The sequence below is a fragment of the Leptonychotes weddellii genome, chromosome 12 (genome assembly GCF_054177405.1).
Source record: "Leptonychotes weddellii isolate Sample4059 chromosome 12, ASM5417740v2, whole genome shotgun sequence".
Lineage (NCBI taxonomy): Eukaryota > Metazoa > Chordata > Mammalia > Carnivora > Phocidae > Leptonychotes > Leptonychotes weddellii.
Window position 1 is genome coordinate 40,481,780 of NC_138380.1, and position 24,885 is coordinate 40,506,664.

At 43.4% G+C, this 24,885-nt stretch overlaps 1 protein-coding gene across 1 annotated transcript in view; it reads right to left on the reverse strand.

Moving 5' to 3' along the window:
- Window positions 1–10,206: 10,206 nt before the first annotated feature.
- PPP1R17 (protein phosphatase 1 regulatory subunit 17) overlaps window positions 10,207–24,885 on the reverse strand; it is a 17,521-nt gene continuing 2,842 nt past the window's right edge. The window contains exons 2-5 of the mRNA XM_006742604.3: window positions 23,604–23,710; window positions 19,503–19,655; window positions 18,029–18,181; window positions 10,207–11,574 (exon numbers count right to left, since the gene is read on the reverse strand). Of these exons, the coding sequence (XP_006742667.1) occupies window positions 11,495–11,574; window positions 18,029–18,181; window positions 19,503–19,655; window positions 23,604–23,685 (468 nt within the window). The 5' untranslated portion in view covers window positions 23,686–23,710 and the 3' untranslated portion in view covers window positions 10,207–11,494. The remainder of the gene's footprint in view (window positions 11,575–18,028; window positions 18,182–19,502; window positions 19,656–23,603; window positions 23,711–24,885) is intronic.

Genomic DNA, 24,885 nt, shown 5'->3' on the forward strand with positions numbered 1-24,885 from the left:
CCAAGAACTGAGATTGGAGATCAGTGAGTCTGAAACATTTCTGTAGAGCTGAAAGGATCAGTGTGTGTGTGTGTGTGTGTGTTGAGTATGTGCTCTTGTGCATGCACACATGTGTGATTTTATGTAGCACAGTATCTGTTGGTGAGACCGCAGACACCAAGAGAAAGTGGGGAAAAGAAATGAACTGAAACTGAATTAATATCTAGAGGAGCCAGAGGCTTTAAATGCAGGGTCTCAATTACTTGTCCCATCAACTTGGAAGGTCCAACCAAATGCTTTTTACAGAAGAAGACATTGAGGTGAAGGGAGGCTGAGGAACTTGCCACAGAAGGCGTAGCTGGTAAATGACCGAGCTGTTAGTCATACGTAGTCATACCCCATGGGTGTAGTTCCAAAGCTCCCTATTGTATCACTGTCCTCCCCAGGTGTATATCTGTGCTCTCAAATTAGGTGTGCATGCTTTTCCTACAGAAAGGTCCTGATGAAAGTTTAAATTGCTTTGCCTCCTCTAGTGGACTCAATCAGAAAAACTTGTAGCTATTATGGATCCTGGATTAAAGGGGAAATCTCGGGTATTTTTTCCCCGAGCCCCAGCATCCCTCACTTGCCTGATCCTGTTCTCTTTACTGGACTGAACTTACAGTGTGGAATTGGCCTTTAGCCAGCATTCTGGGCAGGAATCGTTTGGGTTATAGTCTTGCGTTTCTCCAAGGCCCTTGGTGTGAGCAGCTTTTCCTTGATGTGAAACAGTGAGTCACCTACTGGGTCCTTTGGATTCAGATTTAGCAGGTTTTTCTGAGGTTGAATTTACTGCTGTTAAATTTAAAAAGGGTCATGCAAGTGGTAAAAATGCAAAACCTCTTTTACTCTTTTCTCTTACTGGCTTCTCACCAAATGGCTATTCTGTGCATGCTTGTGGTGCATTAGGAGTTGAGGTTTTATGAAATTCGTCATTCATGCCAGAGTGAAGCATTTGGTAAAGAGCGAATGGAATTCATTCATCACCAGCTAACTCCAGACTGAGCCCGTCACCAGGGTCTCTGGGCAGGGGCAGCCCTACAGAGGAAGGCCCAAGTGGAAGATTAACATTATTCAGAGGAATGCACAAAGAAAATCAACTTTCACTAAAAAGCTTCTATTATTTTGTACCTCCTTTATGACAGACCAAGTGCCAGAAACTTTCACATATTTTTTTTTCATTTAAACCGCTCAAAAGCATAGCAAAGTCTGCATTTATTTTATTTTATTTATTTATTTTTTTGATAAGGAAGCAAGACTCTAAAGAGGTAAATACATAGGTCTGAAGTCCAATCCCAGGTCAGTGGTAGGGAGCCTGGAACTGGCCCAGGGCTACCTGATTACAAAGTACAAAACCCAGGCTCTAGACTGGGAAGATTTATCTCCATAGGGATTTATCTCCACCCCTCTTTGCTTTCTCTCAGGTGTCCTTAGGACTGAAATGCTCCTCTTTCATTCTCTCTCAAAGCAAGCTCGGATGTCACTTCCTTTGTGAATTCTTCTAAGACCTCCCTGGAAGGATTTAGCCTCTCCCCTTACCCCAACTCTTCTGGGTCCCAGAACTGGCATTTATCTAACACATAGGAGGTCATCAGCATCTGCTGACAGCTTCCTCTAGGATGGTGTGAGCTCCTGGAAGGCCGGGACCATGTCTTCTTTTATCTCTGAACCCTCAGTGCTCAGAAAACAGGGGATGATCCATAAATACCCAAGGAATGTGGGAATAAATTAATATAACCTCCAGAAGTTCCAAATAGAAAACTGACCACAAGGGCTCTGACATAAGTTCCAAAATGACACACTCAGACCTGAGCCAGGTTCTGCCAGCTTTCTTGGGAGAGCTTCACCTGGTTAACACTTATGTATCCTTCAGACCTCGGTACAAATATCATTCCCTCAGGGAAGACTTTTCTGACTGCGCCACTACCTCCAAGATAAGGCCAGGCTCCCTGGTTATAAGCTCCCACAACCCCGGCTTATTCAAATACAAATATTGAATTGAATTATTTCTGTTGGATCCCATCCTCCTGGTGGACTCTGACCTCCCCGTGAGCACTCTCCACCGCTGGGTCTGGTGTGTGTCCCGTCCCTGTGTTCAAGAAGTATTTCTTGAATGGCTGTGGCTATTAAATTTTACACCAAAAGAACATAGAACTTTGAGTCAAAGACCATAACAGCAGTCCGGTTGACCAGACCTTGGGCTCAGGATGGACAGGTTGGACTGAAGTGAGAGTGGCATGCCTGCAGTCCCCATGGAGGGAGGGCTTGGGGACTGGGAGGGCTGGAGGGCACCTGCAGGGGCTGGGCTCACAGAGGGGGGGCTGAAGCATGGGAGGGCTGGAGGGCACCTGCAGGGGCTGGGCTCACAGAGGGGGGGCTGAAGCATGCGGGGAGAGGAGGGGCAAGTCCAAGGCTGAGGCAGGTGCAAGAGCAGTCAACTAGGGGAAGTCCTTACCAGCAGAGAGACACAGCACCTTCTCACGGTTTTTGGTGCAAAGATGACAGGGTTCGAACCCCAGGGGTTATACTTCCTAGTTGTGTGAGACTTGGGCTCTTACTTTTCTGAGACCGTTTCCCCTTCCTGCCGCCTGTGAGTGGGATTGCTGTGAGGACGACGAAACAGGGGTCCATGGAGGCAAGCATCCTGCACAGGGCCGTTGTGCACAAGGTCCCATCTCTCCACTTCTTTGCCTTTCAACTGAGCCTTCCCTGTGCAACCACGGCTGTGGCTGGACACTTAGCCTGGCTCTCTCAAGACCCAAAGCATCTGAGCACGTGTTTGTCTAGGGATTGGAGCTTCCTGTCCAGAGCTGTCCCAAGCATTGTTGGAAATCTAATTCCATTATTGTGGTTATTTAACATCTAGCATCTCACTTGGAGTTTCTAAACCCTCCTGTCTATGCCACATGAGGAATGCTAAGGTATTTCCAACTTAAAATCACGTGGTTCTCTATACCCAATCTGACTGCTTGGATGGTCGATTCTATTTCCAACCATAGTCTCCCAAATTAGATGCCTTTACATTTCAAACCTTTGCTGCCCAATAGGGTAGGCACTGCCCACATGTGGCTATTAACATTTTAATTAATCAAAATGAAAAAAATTAAATATTGAGTGCCTCAGTCTCCCCAGCCACAGAGTGCTCAGGAGGTACAAGGTGGCTCGTGCTTACCATACTGAACATCACAGCCCTAGAGCGATTCCATCATTATAGGGCGCTCTGTTGGTTGGCATTGTTCCAAGTAATTGGATGTCATTTCTTCACGTAAAGCACCACGATAAAGGAGCCCTGTTGTTGAGAGCCAATCATCTCTGAATGGCGAGCATTATCTCTGGGCTGGAATTCTCTTTCTGTTGACCTCTTCTCCTACTACTCCTGATTAGAGTTGAGCTTGCAGTGAAACGGGCCACAGAATGTTCTGCCTTTTGCCAAGCATTGTGTGCTTGACATTGGTTAGAAAGAAGATTCGGGGTGAGATTTATATGCGTATGCTCATACACACAAGCATGCAATTGAGGGTTTGATCATGGAGCCTACGTCTATAAACCTCTTGTGACAAATCAAGAACACTCTTTTTTTTTTTTCCCTCTAAAATTAATATCTGAGGCTGATAGGAATTTTATTGCAGATGCAGGGTTTGGTAAAATCAGGCATGGATTTTCTGTAACTCCACTATATCTGAAGTAATGCTTGAAAGTACTAAAAAGTATAAATATTTGTACTGTTGGCAAATGCACACTGCTCCTTCACCAAATACCCAAATGGAGAAAAAAATAAAAGCTTCCTCTCTGTTTTGGGTTGTTAGAGCAAAGCTCTAGGAGGGGATTTATAACTACACAGTTACAAATTATGAACGTGCATTTGTTCAAGAACTACACCCTGTTGATTTGCTATTTAGTTTTTTTATTGCTGGCTTTTTGCTTTGCTCTATAGGAGACCGGCTGCAGATTTGGCCACTGCTCAGACTGAGGAATCACCAGGGACGATGTTCCTATTCAGAAATGCATGGGGTATATCAAAGACAGAGCTTGCAAACATGTATATTAAAACCCATACATTACCCACACAATGAAAACCTGCATCCCACTCAACATGGGAGGCTTGGGGCTGAGTGTGCACCGAGGACTCTCACGTTGGAAGCGGCTGAAGGAATGCCTGGCCTCCCTAATTACCTCATTCCTGTCCTTTCTGACCCTGCTCAGCAAAGTCCTCAGGGTTTCCATAAAGGCCAAAGGAAGTGATGGGGAGGAAGGGAGGAGGGAGGTAATGGGGGGCTTCCCATCATAGTTTCACTTGGCACCTCTGCCTCTATGTGTTCTACATATTAGACTCCCCAGTATCATTTCCTTGCAACAAAAGGATCCCTCAAACACTTGACAGTGGAAGCCAGAAGCTTTCCTGTGGGATTAAGGGGTTTAGGGAAGGGCAGAATTGGCCATAGTGCTTGTTTTCTTTCGGAATAGAAGCCTTAGAGCAGTGGGCATTGACCAGGATGCCTGGAACCCTTCATATGTACGATGGTTCATTTCAACAAATGTGTGGAGTTTATTTTTGTTGTGATTACTGTCTGTCAGACGGAGTGCAGAGTCACGTGGTTGAACACAGAGCCACGTGGTTGCACTATGGGATGGGGAGGGAGGGCAACTGGGGCAAGAATGAAGGGATCACGTCAAGAAAAGAGCTGTTTCCTGGAATGCATGAGAACTTGACACCAGGCCACTATAATAGCATTGACCAGGCCAGTAAAGAGTTATATCAGTCACTGGGCATTGAAGGACAACCTCTTCAGCACTACAGAAATTGGGGAAGATGTCTTTTCAAAATTTCCTGAGGCAGGTATACTCTTGTCTTATTAATGTTCACCTTTTAATTTCATCAATCATGCTGCTAAAAAAGCTGGTCAGTGAAAGCGTGGAGGATGTATGATATTTGAGTAGCACTGCGAACAAGGCTGAAAGATTTGCCTGGGCTCATAGCAGCTCCCTTGCCCTTAGCACAGGCAGCATCTGTCTCTTGGGCACATTGAGGGGCAGACTGGCCAGGAAATGAATAAAGCTTGAGCTTTGCGACCCTTTACTTGCATGGGCCTTCTTGAGTGCTGGGGTGGCTGGGAGCCATAGAGTGTTTAGGGAGGAGGGAAAGCCAAGCTGCCATCAGGAAGCATTTCTGGTAAATTGTTAAAGACATCACAGAAGCAAAGGACCCTGATATTTAAGATTCCAGAATTTGGATTTACCAGTGGGATCAACTCTCCCCACATCTGACATCCTCCTAGTTTCACATATTGCTTTCAAATCCTGTCTCTCAACCTGCCTTTGCCTGCATCACTGCTGCTATTTGTGGCCCCCTGGTCCCAGGACCCATGACCAGCCCAGAGGAGCTACCCCAGGGGCTCGGCAGCAGCTACTAGTTGAAGAAGCTTGTATAGAGCAGTCATTCCTCTATACCCAGCTGCCAGGATCAGAGCACAAGGTGGGCAGTTGGTCCTAAGTGGTACAAAACTGTCAAGGGAGTAGGACTTTTTGTAACAGGAGGTCCTAGAAAACCTCCTGGCAAATATGAATTCTTCCAGGACTCAGGCCCAGGTGAGCATGGGCTCTCAGGGCCTTGATACCGGATGAGAAGCTGACTCACCTAGACGTCACCTGGAATAGCAGGGATGACTGGGGCCTTGATGAGTCTCAGTCAACACTGTTCCTGTTTACCTCGGCCTGTTAAGGCATTTGATGCACAAGGGGGCTCACATTCTCAGCAGCGGAACCCACAGGACCTTGGGCTAGAGACAACGGAATGGACTAAAACTCTGCAGGCCCAAGTCAAGGCAGCTGGAAGCTATGTCTTAACAGCTCAGGGCTCCTAGCCTAAGCTGTGCTGCAAAGTCCACAGACTGGAAAAGCGATTCGAAGTACATAGAAGTTCCTTCTGTGACAAGAAAAAAGATAGAACAAAGATGCCTTCACACATAGTTAATGAGGAATCCAATTGCTATTGCAATAATAATAATAATAATAATAATAATAATGCATATATATGACTAATAAACTGTTCCTACAAATTACGTGGTCAAACCAACATCTTAAATTTTCTCTAGTCATTTTACCAGTTCTCAAATGTCAGTGATGATTGGCATTTTCTCCTCATACTGCATAACCACTAGTGGGAGCACGAAAGTTGACAATGCAGCCACTTGAAAAGCAGAGGCCCTTGGTGCCGGAACCCAATGACCCCCTCCTTACCCCTCATGCTGGAACTCCCCTACTCCAGCGTCTGTGAGTGAAGTCCCCTCTTAAGCCATGACACTCACACCCTCAGGTTACTGGGTAGCTGCCCTTCCCTCCGACTCCACCATGATTCCAAGCAGAGAAGACTTGATAACAGAAAACCCTGCTCTTGGGGAGTGGGCTGCGAATTGAGAGAACTCTGGAAGAGTTGGGGCCCCGAACCCAGCCCAGCTTGCTGTGACTCATGTTTGCATTCAGCTGTGGTGACTACCTGGCCCTTTACAAGAGCCAATGACCTTGTGTGCCTCCAGGTGGGCAGATGGCACCGCAGCCTTGCACTGTGGGGCTTGGCGTCTCACTAAGTTCATTCATTCGCCCACTTACTCACTGGTATGAGGGGAAGGGGTGCAAAATCAGATTCAACCTCTGTGTTCATAGGCCTTACTCAAGAGTGAGGAGACAGAAGTTACCCAGTGTCACAAATGGACGATCATGAAAGATAAGGACCATGAGGGAGAAGAACGTGGGGCTTCAAGAACATTGTGAGTAACGGAGAAGCCCGACCTGGTCAAAGAGGTGAGGAAGAGTTTCCCTGGGGAAGTGTCATTTTGCTGAGCTCTGAAGGCCGAGCAGGACTTTACAGTGTGTCATGTGGCCCCACAAGGTGGGGAGGGAAGGGTGAGGAGCGTCCCCGGCCGTGGCAGAATGTCGTGGTACGGGGGACACCGCCAATGTCAGTGTCAGGAGCTGTCAGGAGACCAATGTCCCCGGAGCACAGAGGGCGGAGGGAGCAGTCCCAGGCTCGAGATCTTTGCCTTCATTCTAAGCCAGGAGAAGATGCTTAGGAGAGGTCTGACGTGGTCAGATTTGTGTTTTGAAAAAGGTCACTCCGGCTGCAAAGTGGAGAATGGATAATATGGGAGCAGGAGTGGAATGAGAAGACAAAAATCATCTGCTCACCTCCCTAAAGCATAGGGTTTGCTGCCCATCATCAAATTTTGGGTGTCAGGAGGTTGAACATACTTATTTTTGTACTTACACAAAAATTAAACTCCACAGAGAGGGCGGGGAAAAGTCACTTAAAGGAAACACTTACATATTGCACTTCTGTCTAGATCACTGAAAAATCTCCTTCTTTAACCTTCTCTGTCCACCAGACCCTGCTTTTAGGGGGATTTTCAGAACAATTTCATAGTATACAAAGAGCGCTGGGCTAGGAGTTTGGAGACCTGAATTCCCATCTTGGCCTCTCCTCCAAGTCAATTTCCCTGGCTAGTTAGCTTTCTTACAATGGCTTTTGAAGATGAAATAAGATGATAGAGGAAAAAGAGCAAACAAACACAAGGGCTCAGAGCATGCTGTTCCTTTCATGAAGGACATTATTTAAGTAGCGTTTAATACATTTTAAATACAGTTTATATATGATTTGGTCAATAAATATTAAAGTATATATTGTTCTTCTGAAGCTCTCACATAAGGACAAGAGGATCTGGAGTTTGCTGTTTTATTTAACCTTGAAAGTTCACATTTAGCATCAGGAGGAAGAATGACATTGGTGAGGATGGACATGATGGAGTTCTCTTTTCTGTTTCTTCTTCTCAGCGAGTCCCCTGAAAGATGAGGACTCTCATCTTATTAGCAGGACCTGCTACTGTAAGTTACCTACCCTTTTCTTCCTGTGAAAGGTAAGCTGATACCTGGGGTTTTTGAGGGCAGAGCTCCTTTCAACTGTGAACACATTTATGTGTGAAGAGTCTTCTGCCTTGATTTTGTGGGTTAGGGAGTATGGTCATCCTAGGTCTCTAAAACCCTTCATACAGATGATAAAGCCAGTTCAAAGCAGTCCTGTGTCCAGGAGAGCAGAAGGAAGATATTCCTCCTCATCGGTTTCCTGTGCATTCATTCTCTGCCTTAGGGAGTTTTGAGTAACATTTTCACACTTACACAAGTGCAAAGGAGCTTCATTTCCACAAGATGACAGAGAGTCTACAAAGGCCATCATGGAACTAGCCTCTTACTCTCAGCTAGGAAAAATAAGTGCTTGACGAACATGCTATCTCAATCTATCTTTGTTCTAAGAATCAGCCCAGACAACACAGGCTTGAGAGGGAGAATTCACTTAATTAGATTTATTTTTTTTTTAAGATTTTATTTATTTATTTGACAGAGAGAGACACAGCAAGAGAGGGTACACAAGCAGGGGGAGTGGGAGAGGGAGAAGTAGGCTTCCCGCGGAGCAGGGAGCCTGATGCGGGGCTCGATCCCAGGACCCCAGGATCATGACCTGAGCCAAAGGCAGATGCTTAACGACTGAGCCACCCAGGCACCTCACTTAATTGGATTTAAAAAGAAACACTGCTTGAGTCCTTTATGGTTCTATCCCCATTCTTCAGCACCAGCTTCTTTCTGCCTCTCCTAGTGATAATTAAACATGAGAAGTTGGCTGTGTGATCTCAGGCAATAGCTTTTAAAGGGGGTCTGGATTTAAAGAAAGGCACCAGTCCTGTTGGGGCTTTTGAAAGAGAGCTAAGTGTCTCATGTCTGGCGCCTCCTCATGTCACCTGGGGTTGGTAGATGGCATTCGGAAGGAACAAATAGCCAACTGGTTGGCCAGTTCTGTTGGGATGCCTTTAATTTCAGCCTTCTTTCTGAATGGGCTACCATGTAATGCTTTTATTTTCTTAATTCTTTTATGTCGCTGGAGGGAAGTTATTCACAATGTACCAAGAATTATTTTAATCAGACTACCCTCATTATTAAGCCTCTACTTTACCTGCCCAGAAAAGGGCCACATGGGTCAAGGGGAGTAAGGGAGATTAGACTTCAATCCAGATCACCCCAGTGATGTCCAGTGTTGGTTGGAAGTTTGATTGGCTTTGCCTTCATTGTTCGGTAAATGCTCCTTTGCAGCTGGGACTGTTACAAAGGCCATTCCCAGAAAGAGGAGGACTGGTCTTTCAGTTAAGGCTGTGCCGCAAGCCATGGAATCTCCTTATTAGAAGTCCTTCTTCATGTGCTGAGATCAAATTCTATATAATGGCTACCCATTTAATACCCAGGCAGTGGGGATTTGGCAATAGAAAACGCACAGTCCATGCTCTGAAAATCTCTTAAAATTATCCTGTGCTACATACAGATCGATACTTTTTTTCACTTACAAAGCCCGTTGCCATACCTTCTCTCATTTAATTCTCAAACCATTAAGAAAGCCAAATAGGGGTTATTATTTTCATTTTCAAGATAAAGAAACAGAGAACTTTCAGGACTTGCTCAGTGTCGCACAGTTGGGATTGGAACCCAAGGCCTTCGTCTCTACAATGCCCAGTGTGCTCTCCACACCACCCAGATGTCATAAATGGGTTGGGCTTTCCCAAACTGGCCGTGAGTTTATCACGTATACCCTGCAGTCATGGCCGCAGGAACGCACCATGCTTATCAGCAAAGCTGACAGCACAAGACTGCATCTGCGTTTTTCTGGTGAGAACCCTTGGTAAAAATTGCTGCCGGTGGTGATATAATCCTATTCTATACATTAATTGCCTTTGGCTTTTTAAAAAAATTTATGGTGGCCTGTTGCACCACTTATACCTAAACCAGCAGCCAGACACGTCTTATTCCCCTCCCCCCTGACACGGTGACTGAGGCCATCGGAAGTGAAAGGGGAGGCCTGGGATCAAAGAGGCGAGAGATCATGAGGAACACAAAGCCTTCACCAGAGACTCCAAACCCAAATGTGAAGGCTGGCAGGTGAAGCCAGCAGGAGACACTCGCGTGGGGGCGGAGGGCGCTGGAGAATGTGTGCTCCTTCTCAAAGGGCATCTGGTGCCCAGCATCAGCTGACGGCTGTCATGCCTCAAATCAAGCCCAAGGTTGTCCGATCTTGAGGTGTTTTTCCAAGAGAATCTGGAAATCTAGACTCTGATGCAAATTCTTCTGGTTGGATTGTTAAATATTAATGGCCGATTCAAACAAACATTGTTAAGCCTAGGTAGGGTCAAAAACAAACAAATCAATCCTGTGATTCTCTTTTGCAACCTCTTCTCTTTATATCTGCAAGTAAATAATTTTTAGAAGAAATGCACCAGGACATAAAGATGTGGTTAGAAGTGTTTTTATTACCAGTGGTGTCCTGTATCTTTTCCACACTTGTGAGAAAGACAGGTTCCCGGAGCCAGGGTGTAAACAGAGCTTGGAAGTTACCACTTTTAGGCAAGATCTGTTTGAATACCCACTTTTCTACTTTTGAACAACAATTTTTGCCTTTCCCCATCTCTATCATCTGTTGGATGAGGCCCTCATGCAAAGGTTCCCCACGGCACCCACAGACAGCAGGCTGGGGCAGGGGTTATGTATAGACCCCTGCTCAGTAGCTAACACCACATCTTTCCTTCCCATCCAAGAAAGCATAGGGGGTTCTAAATAAGTGAGAATGCTGGGAGGGGCCTTCCACTGGCCTTAATTAATTTTTTAAAAAGTAAATTCATCACAGACAGTATCCTACCTATCATTGGTAATGAATGGTTCATGTGTGACACAGTTCACAAATTTCAGGACAACATGGTTAAGAGATGTTTCAAAAAATAAAAATAAGTAGGATATATCGCTAAGCTTCTCAGTAGATCAGCACTCTCTATCTCTGGTATTCTCAGCCAAGGCATGGTTGATTGGGTTGATGCCCCCAGCACATTCACCGTCATGGTATCTGTGACAAGGGCCTTGGAAATGTCACCAGAGACACTTGGACTCTTGAGGAAAGATAAAAGAGATAAAAGACCATGTTCTCCAAAGCATTCAGTGAGTCTGCACCCAAACATTCTCACCTCCCTAACTGGCAACAGGGAGTCCGCACTTGAACTACTATTTGGATAATGTGAAGTCAAGTCTTGCCCACCAGCATAAACCAAGAAATAAAGCACTTCTGTGCTGTTCGTTCATGTTCTTTGCTCCATGCATTGATGGAGAAGCTGAACACTAGAGCTTTCCCTGTTACCTGCTAATTTAGAACGATCTGTTTCCTTTCCACTGCATTAGAAAATGAAAATTCAAGAGGTGAAAATAGAAACCAGATTCAAGAAAGAGGAGCGAGACAAAGAGGTCCCTGGCAATCTGATACGGTACGCCTCTTGGGGGAAAGGTGTCTGGATCTCAAAGGCGGACTATCACAAAATGAGAGCAGAAGCAAGTCTATTTTTTGCCTAGGTCGCCACAGGGAACCAATCTAACCTATTTACAAGTGGTCTCAGGAGAACTCTCTTTAAATAGATATCTTGTCACCATCCTTTTCGTCATCTTCCATGATCACTTTGGGTCTCTCGTCCCTGAGCAGTGTCACACCTGCAAAACAAAGCAACGATCTGCAATTAAGTGCCTCTAATGAAAATATTAGACAACCTTACAGTGTAGACATGGCACACAGGAGCATGGCAACCCAGACACCTCTTAGCATCTGCAAAGCTAAGTGTTAAAGGTGCCGCTAGAGTCAGGACGCTGGGTGCCTTATTTGGCCTGCCCAGAGGAGCTGTGACTCAATGAGGCACCATGCTGGTGACCAGGAGACACTCGACCTGGGAGTCAGAGGCAATGTTGACCCCCTGGTCTATGGTCTGCATTTAAGTTAGCAGCACAGGAAGACAAAAAGCAAACAGGTTTTGGAATCCACTTGCTTTGGACCTCTCATTCTGCCACTCGCTCAGTCTGTGTTGGGCTAGTTAACACTTTCACACCTGAATTTTCTTGGATATAAAAGGCGTGCACTGATACTTATGTAAAGGGTTATTGTGCCAGTTGAACAAGAAACACAGGCTCACACCTGTGAGCCCCGTGTCCGCTTCTCCTTTCACACGTGCTAATTCGGTTCCCTTTGAAAAGAATGGGTCAGCAGCATGAAGTCAAAGTTAAATACATTTTTCTAACATCTGGGGAAAAGACTGAGCTGAGGCTCTGAACATGCCATTTCTAAATGTCAGGACTGGTGGGTGATAAAGTTTACGTGGTTCAGAGCAAAAGGAGAAATTCAAGAAAGTGTAGTGAGTGCTCATTAAGTTCTGTGGGTACAATTTTAAAAAGTTGCTCTTTATTTTTATTTGATTTTCTTCTTTGGGAGGATGAAAATATCCTTTCTTTTTGGGAATTTTAGGAGCATCAGATGGTTGGTGTTTTAGCAGCCTTACTAGGCAAAATTCAAAACTATCCCTATGTTGGGTTCCAATATATTTTGTGTTTTAAAAGTTTACTGGCCGTTGAAATTCAGAAGACTGAGCACAGTTTTCTGGACTGATCAGCCCAGTTAAGACCATCCAAGGAGGGCTGGGTGGTTCTGCTCATCCTGTAAATTGTGAAGTAGGGTCATTTTAATAAAAAGACAAAGGAAGCTGTGATTCAAGGCGAGTCCTCCATGATTTTTGTCATCCACTCCAGCCAACCACCACTGCCTTGCATCTTCCCCACCTTCTCATAATTAGAGACCTTTCGGTTCATTAAGCATTTCATAAAGATCTAAACATGAGGGTAGAAAGCTGTGCACCACAAGAGGCCTTTCTACAACACTGGACTCCATTCAACAGCGGCAAATTAATGAAAACTATGTGTTGATCTTAATGACTATTCATTTGATTCAGTTCCTAGTTTGTTCATATGGGTTCTTTACCAATTAGCTGATATTTATTGGAGGAGAAAAACAATTTCTAGAGTCTGGTTGAAACTGAGGATTTTGCATAAATCACTTATGAAACACAGTGGGTGATATTTTCTCTTCTACCAGCTGCAAGGAGGTTTAGATTTTTTTTTGGAATTAAGGCTATCATGGTAGAAGAACAAAGAGTTAACTATGCTAAGCCCCCAAACTTTCTGTCCTGATTTCCTTGATATCTTTTCACATTAAGCCAAATTTGAGTTGATTCAAAGTGGGCAAGAGTGTTTAAATTCCCAGATCCAAGTTAAATTTCTGATTACTTGGGGTATCCTTGAAACTAGTCAGATGAGCATCTGGGCCAAAAAAAAAAAAAAAAAAAAAAGTCCTGGGATTTCAGGGAAGGGAGGAGCCTGTTTAGCCATCAAGGTCAGCCCTTTCCAAAGTAGGCTAGGCTTTCCACAGGGACATGGGAGGTAATTTCAAGAGAAAAGTGAACTAGCATTTGTATTAGTATAGTTAAGCATTATTTTTAGTGTCTTATAATGAAAAATACATATGGTAGCTCATGAAAATCTTGATTTCATGGCTGTCACTGTTTAGGGTGAAGCTGAAATCAGTAGCTTCTGTGTCATCAATACATTTTTATTCTTGATGCTTCAGATCTTCGACTTTGTTCCTTTGAAGATGAATGAGGTTTGATAAACACGGGTCTGTGGTTTAACCTAGTCTCGATCCTCTGTTCTCCTGTGGGAAGCAGAGGTGTGTCATTGAAGGAATGTACTCTAGAGCCCACAACCTTTGCCTTCTTTGGTGGTCATTTAAATTTGAGCAAGTCACTTAACCTGTCTGAGCCTTGGTGTATTCATCTAAGAAACTGGAGAAAAAATAAATCCTATCTCCTTCAAGGGGTGACGCTGCCAGGTAAATGTAGACCAACATTCTTTGATGCTTCAGGCACACTTTTACACGAACCTTCATTAAAGCACATTTCACGTTGTAGGAATCATTGGAAAATACATCTATCCCCTCCCCTCCACCACCGAAACTTGAGGGTCTTAAAGGATATTCTAGCATCTAGTACAGGGCTTGGGGTACAGTAGGGATTTAGAAAATGTCAGTTCCTACCCTCCTACTCTCTGTGGAGGAGAGTTTATGGAACTTGGCTGCTTGTTAGAACCTGGTATGTTTTTTTAAGGCCAAAGCTGTCAGTCCCAGGTCTCTAAGGGTCAACCAATTAGCCTTGTAACAAGCTATTTTAGGCCATGATCCTATTCAGAGCTGGTTACCTGCATGACAGATGTATGGGAGCTGGGGCTAAGATACCTCCTGTCCTGGCAAGCCACACCAGAGAGAACACTCTATTCCCAGCAGGACAGAAGAGGTGTCACGTTCAAAGGATGCAACAGTCCCATTTCTCCAAGTACATTATTGAGCTTTGATCTCCAAATATTCATAGCTCATGGGCCAATTTTCCAAGAGGCTTCTCTTCAATGCTCCCGGCCTCATGATTTTTACTTTCTCTGGTTCCCATTGCCACAGATCTTCACTAAAGACTTCTTTTTCTTTTAAGCAGGTCTTGGCTACTCAGATCTTACTAATCACAACCCAGTGCACCCTGCCACGTAGTCACCAAGATGGGTGGCCCTGGCAAATGTGGGCCAAGTTGGGAGCAAACCTTGGGTTGGCAAGGAAACCGGAGATGATTCCTCACTGAGGAGTTGCCTGGCAGTTGGAACCTGTCAGATAAGCTCATTAACCTAGGGGAATGAAGGTAGTTAGCAAGAGATTTAGAAGAGAGAGATAATCCTTGTCCAGTCTTCAGTTGCCAAGGGCTAATGAGAGGAGATGTCTCCAGAGTGCATTTGTCTGTGAGTTCCTCTCAACACCCTTATTAGAACCAATATGAGTCTCTCTGAACATCTGCCAAAGGCTCTATCCTTATCAGCTTAACTAGCATTCCGACTACTGCCAAATCTTTAGATACTAAAAGGCTCTTCAAAAATAAAGTGCTTCAGCTAATATGCTAATAAAAGCTAGAATCATAGAACACCATCTATAATTGCAAATGCAACACAGAGATTTGCTGATTCAAGGAATTCCATAATATGTATAGAGTCCATGGATATACAGCCTCCCTCTCCAGCTCTGTGTATTTCTCCCTGTTTGAGAAACATTTTTTTTTTATTCAACTAGGAACCTGCTCTCCTAAGATGTGGATATTGGGATGCAGGCAGCAACCATTGCCAGAGAAACAGGTTTCAACATTTTAGGAAGTCCCTTGAATCAGTAGGTTTATATGGAAAGGTAAAACACTGAGGCTAGGAAAATTCTCACCTTGAGAAACGGTTTGAGTAATCTCAAAGAATATCAGGTTGAAGGGAATGGAGAGGAACTGACATTTATTGAGGACTTTCAAAACACCAGGATCTGTGCTAAGTGCTTTATGTGCTTTATTTAATTATGTTAACAATCCTGGGAGACAGATTTTATGGTCCTGCTTTCAGAGATGGATGGAATGAAGGAGGCTCTTTTGTTTGTGCTAGATGCCCAGGGTCACAAAGCTAGAATGATCAGAACCAGATATCAAACTTAGACCTTTCTGACTGCAAAGCCCATGTTCAGTGCTGTGTGCTAAGGTGACTCTCTGCCCATAAATATTTTTGTTCTTCTACCAAGTCTTTCCCTAAGAGAACTTCAATAAAAAACAAATATAAGAATGGGTAAAAAATAAAGTCTCCTAATGGAGAATTTGGAATTGCAGATTGTGATTTCCAAATAGAATATCAAATCAAGAGATACTTACTGAGTATTGCTATATAAAAGGGACTGGACTAGATATCAAGGTCAATACCAGCACAGTTCTCATGAATTCATCAACTGTAAGTCAATGTTAAGAACAGCTACAATAATGGCAGCAAGAGCCATAAAGACCATACTGAAAGAGATGACAAAGTCTTGGTATTTGCATGCCCGTGTCTACTACAGAGTTAGTTCAGAATAGAAAAGATTCATTTTGGACTTGGAGGAGTCTGTTAGCAGAGACTCTGAGCTAGCTGAGTCTTCAAAGGTGACTGGAACCAGGACAGAGGCAGAAGTGCAGGAAACGTATGATGGGTTGGAGGATCAGTGCAGGTAGGAATGCATGCAGCTTATGAGAAGCATGTTTGAGGCAGTTCAGATCCAGCCAGTTGGTCTTCAGTCCATTTCTCCAGAGAAGTGCCTCCTTGCCTGGCTCTGCTCCACAGAAATCAGTAACCTTGTCTGTACCCCTGACTGCCTATTCATGATGTCTTCTTCTGAGCCTTCTTTCAATTTTTTTCTTTATTAAATAAAATAATGGGGAAACATAGTTCTATAACAACAAGATCCCATCTCCCAAAGTGCCCCTTCTGGATTGCCGTAGTGCCAAAACAGTGAAAAATTGCCCACAGGTGAGACAGACCTGGCCTAGAGCCCCAGCTCTGCCACATCACTGTGTTTGATCCTGAACATAATTTGGTCCATTTATCTGTCCACCTAATCATCCCATCATCAATCCAACCAATCAGCCAAGCAGCTATCCATCCATCAATGCCATCCACAGAAGACTTTAAGTTACTGAAATTCTCTTTCAGTTTCTTTACCTATAAAGGGAGTTAACAGCTACCTTTCTTGTGTTATTCAGCTGATTTTAAAAAATCCATGGGACATACCAAACTCAGTACCTAATATTTAGTAGGGTCTCAAGAAACAATAGTACATTTTCTTCTCTGCCACCACCCTCCAAATATCTCTAACACACACACACACACACACACACACACACACAGAGACACACACTCAGTCTTATAATCTAATCATGAGTATATATGTCTTATTCCCTAACCTCCACATAAAATTCTCAGGGACAAGGCTATATTTCACTATTTTGGCTACTGCATAGTCTGGGCTGTGCACAGAGTTCAGCAAGATTTTTGAGTTTGGTTTGACACATATTAAGATAGCTCTCATGAAGATGATACTTTCAGGATTAAAAAAAAAGAAATCTTGCCATTTGCAATGACGTGGATGGAACTAGAGGGTATTATGCTAAGTGAAATAAGTCAATCAGAGAATGACAATCATCATATGATCACACTCATATGTGGAATTTAAGAAACAAAACAGAGCATCATAGGGGAAGAGAAAGAAAAATAAAACAAGACAAAATCAGAGAGGGAGATAAACCATAAGAGACTCTTAATCATAGAAAGCAAACTGAGGGTTGCTGGAGGGGCGGGGGGTGGGGTAACTGGGTGAGGGACACTAAGGAAGGCACATGATGTAATGAGCACTGGGTGTTGTGTAAGACTGCTGAATCATTGAACTCTACCTCTGAAACTAATAATACATTGTATGTTAATTAATTGAATTTAAATTAAAAAATAAAATAAATTAACATTTTTATTATGGGAGTTTTCATATTTTCATATATATATATAGAAAACCATATAATTAATACTTATTAACATTTTGTCATTTGTTTTATCTAATTGTCTTTATTTTTGAGTATTGTAAAGCAAATTCCCTGTAACGCTTCTGTATGTATCTCTAACACTAAAAGCTTTTTAAAACCATAACTAAAATGCCATTATCATACCTGACAAAATTAACAATAAATACTCAATTTCATCTAAGAAAAAAGATGATACTTTCAGGGATCGTTTCTATAATTTGTTACTAAAGATAGCTCTCGCTATTTCTACATCTCTCTTTCTCTCCTTCTCTCTCTCTCTCTCTCTCGTTGAAGATTTGGTCAATACAGCCAGCCAGATGTCTTGGGAGAATCAGCCATCAGTCGTAGGATGCATGATCCATGGAAGGCTGGGGAGGAGGATATGTCAACTCTTTTCAAGGACCCACTGACATTTCTATTTCATTGGCTCAGTGGATCTGACCAGTTCTGCTGAAGCACGAGGAATGCCCTGAACCTCCCCCAGCTCCCAGTCAGCCCTGGGGGAGCTGCCAGGGAAGGTAAGCCTGAAAGGCAGCAGTAAATGCTGCTCCCCCCACAGAGCGCTTCTGTGTGACACAGCTTGCTGGGCCAGGACAGAGGCCTTGCCCGTGGCACCTCCAGATGGTAAGGTTCTTGACCTGGTCCCATCACCCCCTGCAAATGCCTTGCACCAGCCTTTTTACCTGCTGCAAAGGGGGACACGTGCAGGGCAGGTGTGTCTTTTCTCCTTGGTTTTTTCTGTTCCAGGTCAGTGTTATGAAGAGCTGGACTCATTTTGCCCTTTGGGTGTCTCTCTTGAATGTCGTATCTTTTAAGTAGTTGTTCTGAAAGGACACCTGCGTGGTTAGGGAAACAGAGGGAGAAACAGAGTCATATACATATATCCTGATACATAAGGACAATGCATGCATATTTGCACATATCCCTAGTGATGGTAGTCAGTATAGCTTTTCAAACTTATTTTAATAAAAGCTTTTTCTGTATTAGGAATTAGTATCTGTTGAGGTGACACAAAGGGTTTTGCATGCCTGATTTTATTTTAGCCTCACAAAACCCTGAGGAACTTAATATTACTGTCACTATCACCTATCTGAGGAAGGCGAGGCATGGAAAACATGGCCACAGTAACACAGCTCGTAGGGGTCCGAGCCAGGAAGCGAGCCCAGGTCTGTCCGCATGCGGGGTCCATCCTCCTTAGAGCAGTGGATCATTTGCTGCTCTGCAAGCCACATGCTCTGCTCTTCAGGGACTTACCTGCCTTCTCACCTCTCCCACACGTGACATTTCTCTCCATCATTTACAAACTCTCTGACAGCAGCCTCCTCTACACAACTTTCCACAATTCCCTGCCCAGGCTGAGCTCTCGGGGTCCTTATGGAAGGACTTCATTATGGCCTTACCACTTACTGCATATTTCAGCCATTTATGCACTTCCATTATTTCCTATAAAACTGACAGTTCCTTCTCAGGAAGCTCTGTGTTCTATTTGTTTTGTCTCCCTCCAAGTGGGTTGTGAGTGGCGAGGACACGAAATCAATGGCCCGGAGGGAAGGAGAAAAGGAAGTAAGAACAAACAAAACTTTGGGGAAGCAAGAGAGTCACACATCACACATGAGGTTGTTATGGAGACACGGTAGCTGTTCCCCAAACCATTTTGCTTTTCTCCTGGGCACACACACCCCTGGGCGGCATCTCTCTGCCTCCCTTGCAGTCAGGTGAGGTTTGTGACTGAAGGACGTGATGTGGGCCACTTTTGGGTCTGCCAGTCTTCCAGTCTATTCTGCCCCACCCCCACCACCCCTTGTTACCCCTCATCCACATGCCTGCTGGATGCTAATGCTCATGGTGACTTTGAAAGCCACGTGCTGGTGATGTCCGAACCTCCATCAGCTGGAGTCCCTGAATTACCGTTTGGAGCAGAACCTGCCTCCCCAACTCGCACTACTGATGAGTGAAAAAAACCTTGCGTTGTGCCACTAAACATTTTGGAATTTATTTGATATAGCAGCTGGCCATACTGTAATGAAGACAGGTGCAGGGAGAGTACCAGTGATTTAAAAACACCCAAATATGTGAGGAAAAAGTTGTAAGACCAATGCGATCTAGTGGTAGAGGCCCCCCTTCACAGACGGGCAAACTGACCCCATTGTCCATTACCTGGTATAAAAGGTGGGATGTGCAGTGCTGGTGTATCTTTTCTCCTTGGCTTTTTTTGGTCTGACTCAACATTCAGGGCAACCTGTGTATTTTTTCCCTTTCTTGGCTTCTTTTTGAGATCACAGTCTTTAATGAACTGGTCTGAAAGGTCATCTGATGTTGACAGGATGCAAAGAAAAAAAAGAATATAACATGAGTAAGGGTCACTCACAAACTGGTTGGTTTCCAAGTACTTGCAGAAGCCATTTGGTCTGAAAAGGAAAAGGATTTATATATTTTGGCCTAGCGTACAGAAGACTTTCGTAGCCTTGCACAAATACATAGAATAAAACAGAAAGCTGGGATAGTCTATAAAACTCCAAATGAAGAGAGCTCCAATGGCCAGATAATCAAAGCAAAGAAGAACTTTAAAATATAGTTAGGCAAGCCACAGAGTGGGTTTGAGTTGAATTTCTGATAGAATAGGTTTTCTTTGCTAACTGCTCTTTCTCAATTTTTGCTCAAGGCTTGCTCTCTTGAAGACTCCAGCCTTGTAATAAGGTTCTCCACAAATTCCTCACCTGCCTTCATTTCTGTGGCCAGCCAGATCGCGCTGACCATTCACACTTGCTTTCAGCATTGGCCTCTTCATCCACTTCCCCACTGGCAATCCAATTCTCCCATTTGCCCAGCCTCACTCCAGGTCCTCTTGTCTTCTTACTCAGCTCTTTACCTTCCTCAGTCCCCCGAGCTCATGAAGCTTGGATTCTACATCGTGTCCATCAGATGTCAGTGTGTGTGATGAGTCCAATCTGATCACTCCTTTCCCATGAAAGTATGTTCTCTGCTCCATCTGACTCCTCAATGCTTTGGCTGATGGTGTGCTTCTTTGAGCGTCTCTGTCATTGTTCTAGACAATGACATTTGTTTATTCTATCAGGGTTTATCTCCTGCTCTTGACAGAGCCTTCTTGGAGATTAAGGATTATATCCTTTTGATAATTTTATTCTTAATTGCCTCTCCCTCCTGTAAATGCATTTTGAATGGATAAGTGGAGTGGACTGATCCAAGTTCAGTTGCTGACTCTGTCACTTGTTAGTTCTGAGAACTTGGGCCTTAATTTCTAGGAACTTTAATATTGTCTCAACTTTTAAAGTGGGGATAATTTTAAATCAGTGTGTGTGTGTGTGTGTGTGTGTGTGTATGACAGAGACAGAGAGAGAGGGCTACATTTGCTAATGTTGGTAAAGAAGTTGTTACATTTGATATATTTTAGATCTTCAAAAGAATGTTCACTCTGGTCATTGCTCAACCCCTAACCTTCCACAAAGTCCAAAGGAAAGCCCACCTTCCTGTCCTGTCTCCATAAGTCTTTCCCAGTCCTGGGTGTCCTTTCTCATTTTCTGGATATCCACAGGATTTTTGCTCGTGTAACACATTTTCTGCATATGTCTTCTCTGCCCCCTTTGATGACAGGTATCTTGTGTTTTTATCCCCTTACAGCAATTAATAAATATTTGTTGAATGTATGCTTGAATGAATGAACTCAAGCATGTTATGTATAAGGAGAGAGTCTATTAGGGTTCAAAGAAGCCACAGACAATGAAGCTGTCTGTCTTCTCTGGAAACTCTCTATGGCCTGGTTACAGTCTTATACATCTACAACTGTGAATGTATTTGGGGAAATTCAGAGATTAATTGGAAATGTTCGGCCCCTTCTTCTTTTCCTTCCTCCCTTCTTTCTTTTTTCCTCTGTTCCTTTTTTTTTTTTAAAGATTTATTTATTTATTTTTAAAGATTTTATTTATTTATTTGACAGAGAGGGAGAGCACAAGCAGGGGGAACAGCAGGAGAGGGAGAGGGAGAAGAAGGCTCCCCGAAGAGCAGGGAGCCCGACTCAAGGCTGGATCCCAGGACCCTGGGATCCCCGAAGGCAGACGCTTAACCAGCTGAGCAACCCAGGTGCCCCTCTCTCTGTTTCTTTTTATGTAAATATTCAGGTCAGTGTCTTTAAAATGTGGAGGATTAAATGTGTCAAACTTGTTCCCTTCAGTTTCGTGGGTCTAGACATAACCTGTGTCATTCATAATGTATTTATTCGACAAACACTGATGAAGCTCCTCCTCTATGCCAGGCCTTGGGCAAGATTCTAGGACTAAAAAGACAAATAAGAAATAGTCCTTCCTTTCAAGTTGCTACTGTCTATTGGGCTTTATGTCTGGATGGTCTTTTGTTTTAGAAAACACAATATACATGAGAAAACTACCATTAGAAATAACTAGTGGGGCGCCTGGGTGGCTCAGTCATTAAGCGTCTGCCTTCGGCTCGGGTCATGATCCCGGAGTCCTGGGATCGAGCCCCGCATCGGGCTCCCTGCTCTGCGGGAAGCCTGCTTCTCCCTCTCCCACTCGCCCTGCTTGCGTTCCCTCTCTTGCTGTGTCTCTCTCTGTCAAATAAATAAAACCTTAGAAAAAAAAAAAGAAAGAAAGAAATAGCTAGTAACCACACATTATTATGCCTGCATCATCCAAAGATCACAGTACATAACCAAAAATCAAATAGCATCATTCCCTTCAGCCATATTTAATAGTAATAAATATTTCCTTTCACCTACAGGATTTGAATAATTCCATCCAATCATTTCAATTTAATAAACATTTATTGAGATCATACTGCATGTAAGGCACTGAACCATATGCTTTTAAGTTTACATATATAAAAAAACAGAGGTGAGAGGGAACTTTATTGAATACTTTTATATACCAGCTGATTTCACATCCTTCTAGTGTATGGGAATGACCAACACCTTCTTTGATTCATCAATGCCTGTGTTTTACCAGTTGTTAAATATTCATAGCATATCCTAAACACACGATCTCATTTAGTTCTCACACTAAGCCCACAAGGAAGGTGTACAATTATCCCCAATTTGCCGATGAGGAAACTGAGATTTAGAAGGCCAGATGAAAGGCTAAAGGTCACATTCCTGGCAGAATATGGCATCAGGAGCAAGTTCAGGCTCTTGGGACCATGTTTCTTTTTTTCTTCTTTTTTTATTTAAAAAAATTACTTAAATTCAATTTCATATTATTCGTTTCAGGGGCAGAATTTAGTGATTCATCAGTTGCATACAACACCCAGTGCTCATTCCATCAAGGGCCCTCCTTAATGCCCATCACCCCATTATCCCATCCCCCCACCCCCTCCCCTATGTTTCTTAATGCCTAGCTGAAAATGCAATTTTAAAAATTTATTGCCACATAGCACAATTTCTCCCCATATCATACATACCATAGACATTTGTTGAATGAATAAATATTGCTCAGAATGAGTTCTGCCCAGCTGTGGGGGTCTCTGGAAGGACAGGCTGGATATGGACCAGTCATGGGTCACCATTCCAGCCCAGGATGAGACTCAGTGCACAGTACGGCAAGGCATTTGCTTCAGTTTTGACTTTCACTTCAATTGCACTTTTTCCCACTTTTGGAGAAATCCTGAACATAAACTATCTTGATGGCAAATGGGGAGAGAGGAGAGTCATAACCAGGCGAGATATAAACAAAGGCTATGAATATGCAAAAGGCCCATCCATCAAACGTCTGAGTGTCTCATTTTTAGAAATGGGTAGAGGCAGAAATGTTTCTGGTATTTTCATTACAAAGGTTATGCAAAAAGTCAGTTCTGGAAAGGAAACAGATTGACAATAAAGCAGAAAAAGGCTATTTAAAATTCTGTCTTGATAGGCAAAGAGAGATATTTGAAATATTTTATTGGCACTGCACATGGGGTGTAAGTGTGCTGGCAAATACTAGAAACAAGCTCTGTTGCCACATTCCACTTATTGCCTCAAAAATGCTCTGCCTGGGACTCGGTCAGACCCGAAAAAGAGGACAGTGCCTCTTCTCTCTTTTTGTAACTCTAATGAACCTCTCTCCGTGCCTCCGCTAATGTTTACACGGCAGACCCCACAGAGTCATGGCTATTTGCCTGTCCATCTGGTGTTGGCTGTCACCAGAAGGTACACACGATCGGGTTTCAGGGGGCCTCCCTTTGACTTGCAGAGAATGGCAGAGACCCTTCCTTTCTGACTTCCACTACTGACATTCACGCTGGGGCTTTTACCTAAGTGGTCACAACGAGGGTCTAGCTTGTCCAGTCTGTCTTCTGGGAGCTCCAATGGCTGCATTTGTTCAGTGGACATCATCGAAGGAGGTGTTTCTTGGGCAGCACTAGGGAAGCATAAGAAACAAGGCCATTAGTGTGTCCTCTGTTCATTTGTTCACTTATGAAATGAGTATATTCACTTACTATTACATTCTCAGTTTAATCCTATTTTTCAAATCTGCTTCTTTTATTACCTACTAGAAGCTCTAACTTAAGATTTAAGTCAAAATAAATGAAACACACACACACACACACACACGGATTTATTGATAATTGCCGTGCATCAAATGTTCAATATTTATCTTCTTTCAGAAGCACTGTGGGAGTTTCAGAACAAATACTTATCAATTCTGAATTAGAAATGAGTTAGCTGAGAATTACAGAAACTCTTGATTAAATCTTGTCTGTATTTTCTGTTGAGGCCTGCAAAATAGGATTATGCCTACTTTGCAGATGAAGAAGCCAAGGATCAGAAAATACAATTAATTCATTTAGTCACACAATTATTAAATAGCCAAGATCCAAATTTTTAAACAGCCTGGATCTAAATCCAGTTCTGAAGACTTCCAGTAGACACCTAAGACTCTCAGACAGTGATTCCTTTGAACGCAAATTGAACCAAGCCTCTGGTTTTCTATCATTACATGCTATATTTTATATGCATGTACACATTACATATATATAGCATGTATATATATATGCATTACATACATATAGCATGAAGTATATAATATAAAATAACTATAAAGTAATGAGATTTGTAGGAAAAAAATCTAGCTCTTGAAATGGATCCTTATTATTTTCTCCCTAGAGATTTCCGACACTAGAGCAAGTCTGCTCCCTCTTCCACCCATTTTTCCTAAACCACAAATCCATTGAACTTTCCAGAGCTATTAGCTGTAGCCATTGTCCAGGAGGAGTGGAAATCCAGAATGGACATGTGACAGGTCTGAATGAGAAATGCATTAGTTGAGACTTACAGAATCTGATTCTGTTTCTTCCTGATAATTTATTACTCATGTCCCATCATAGTAAGAATGTTTAGAGAGGAATAAGATTAAAATGACCCAAACCGATCCTCTTTTCTTGAGATTCCTGGTTCACTGGCATGCAGATGAACACAGGGACTAGTGGTGTTAACATTTCAGGTTCATAGAATGAGTTCCACTCAGTCGTCTTCTGAGGAATAAGCCAGTTTTTCTCCAGGAAGGCTGGAGGGCTTCTCCCCTCCGCTCCTCGC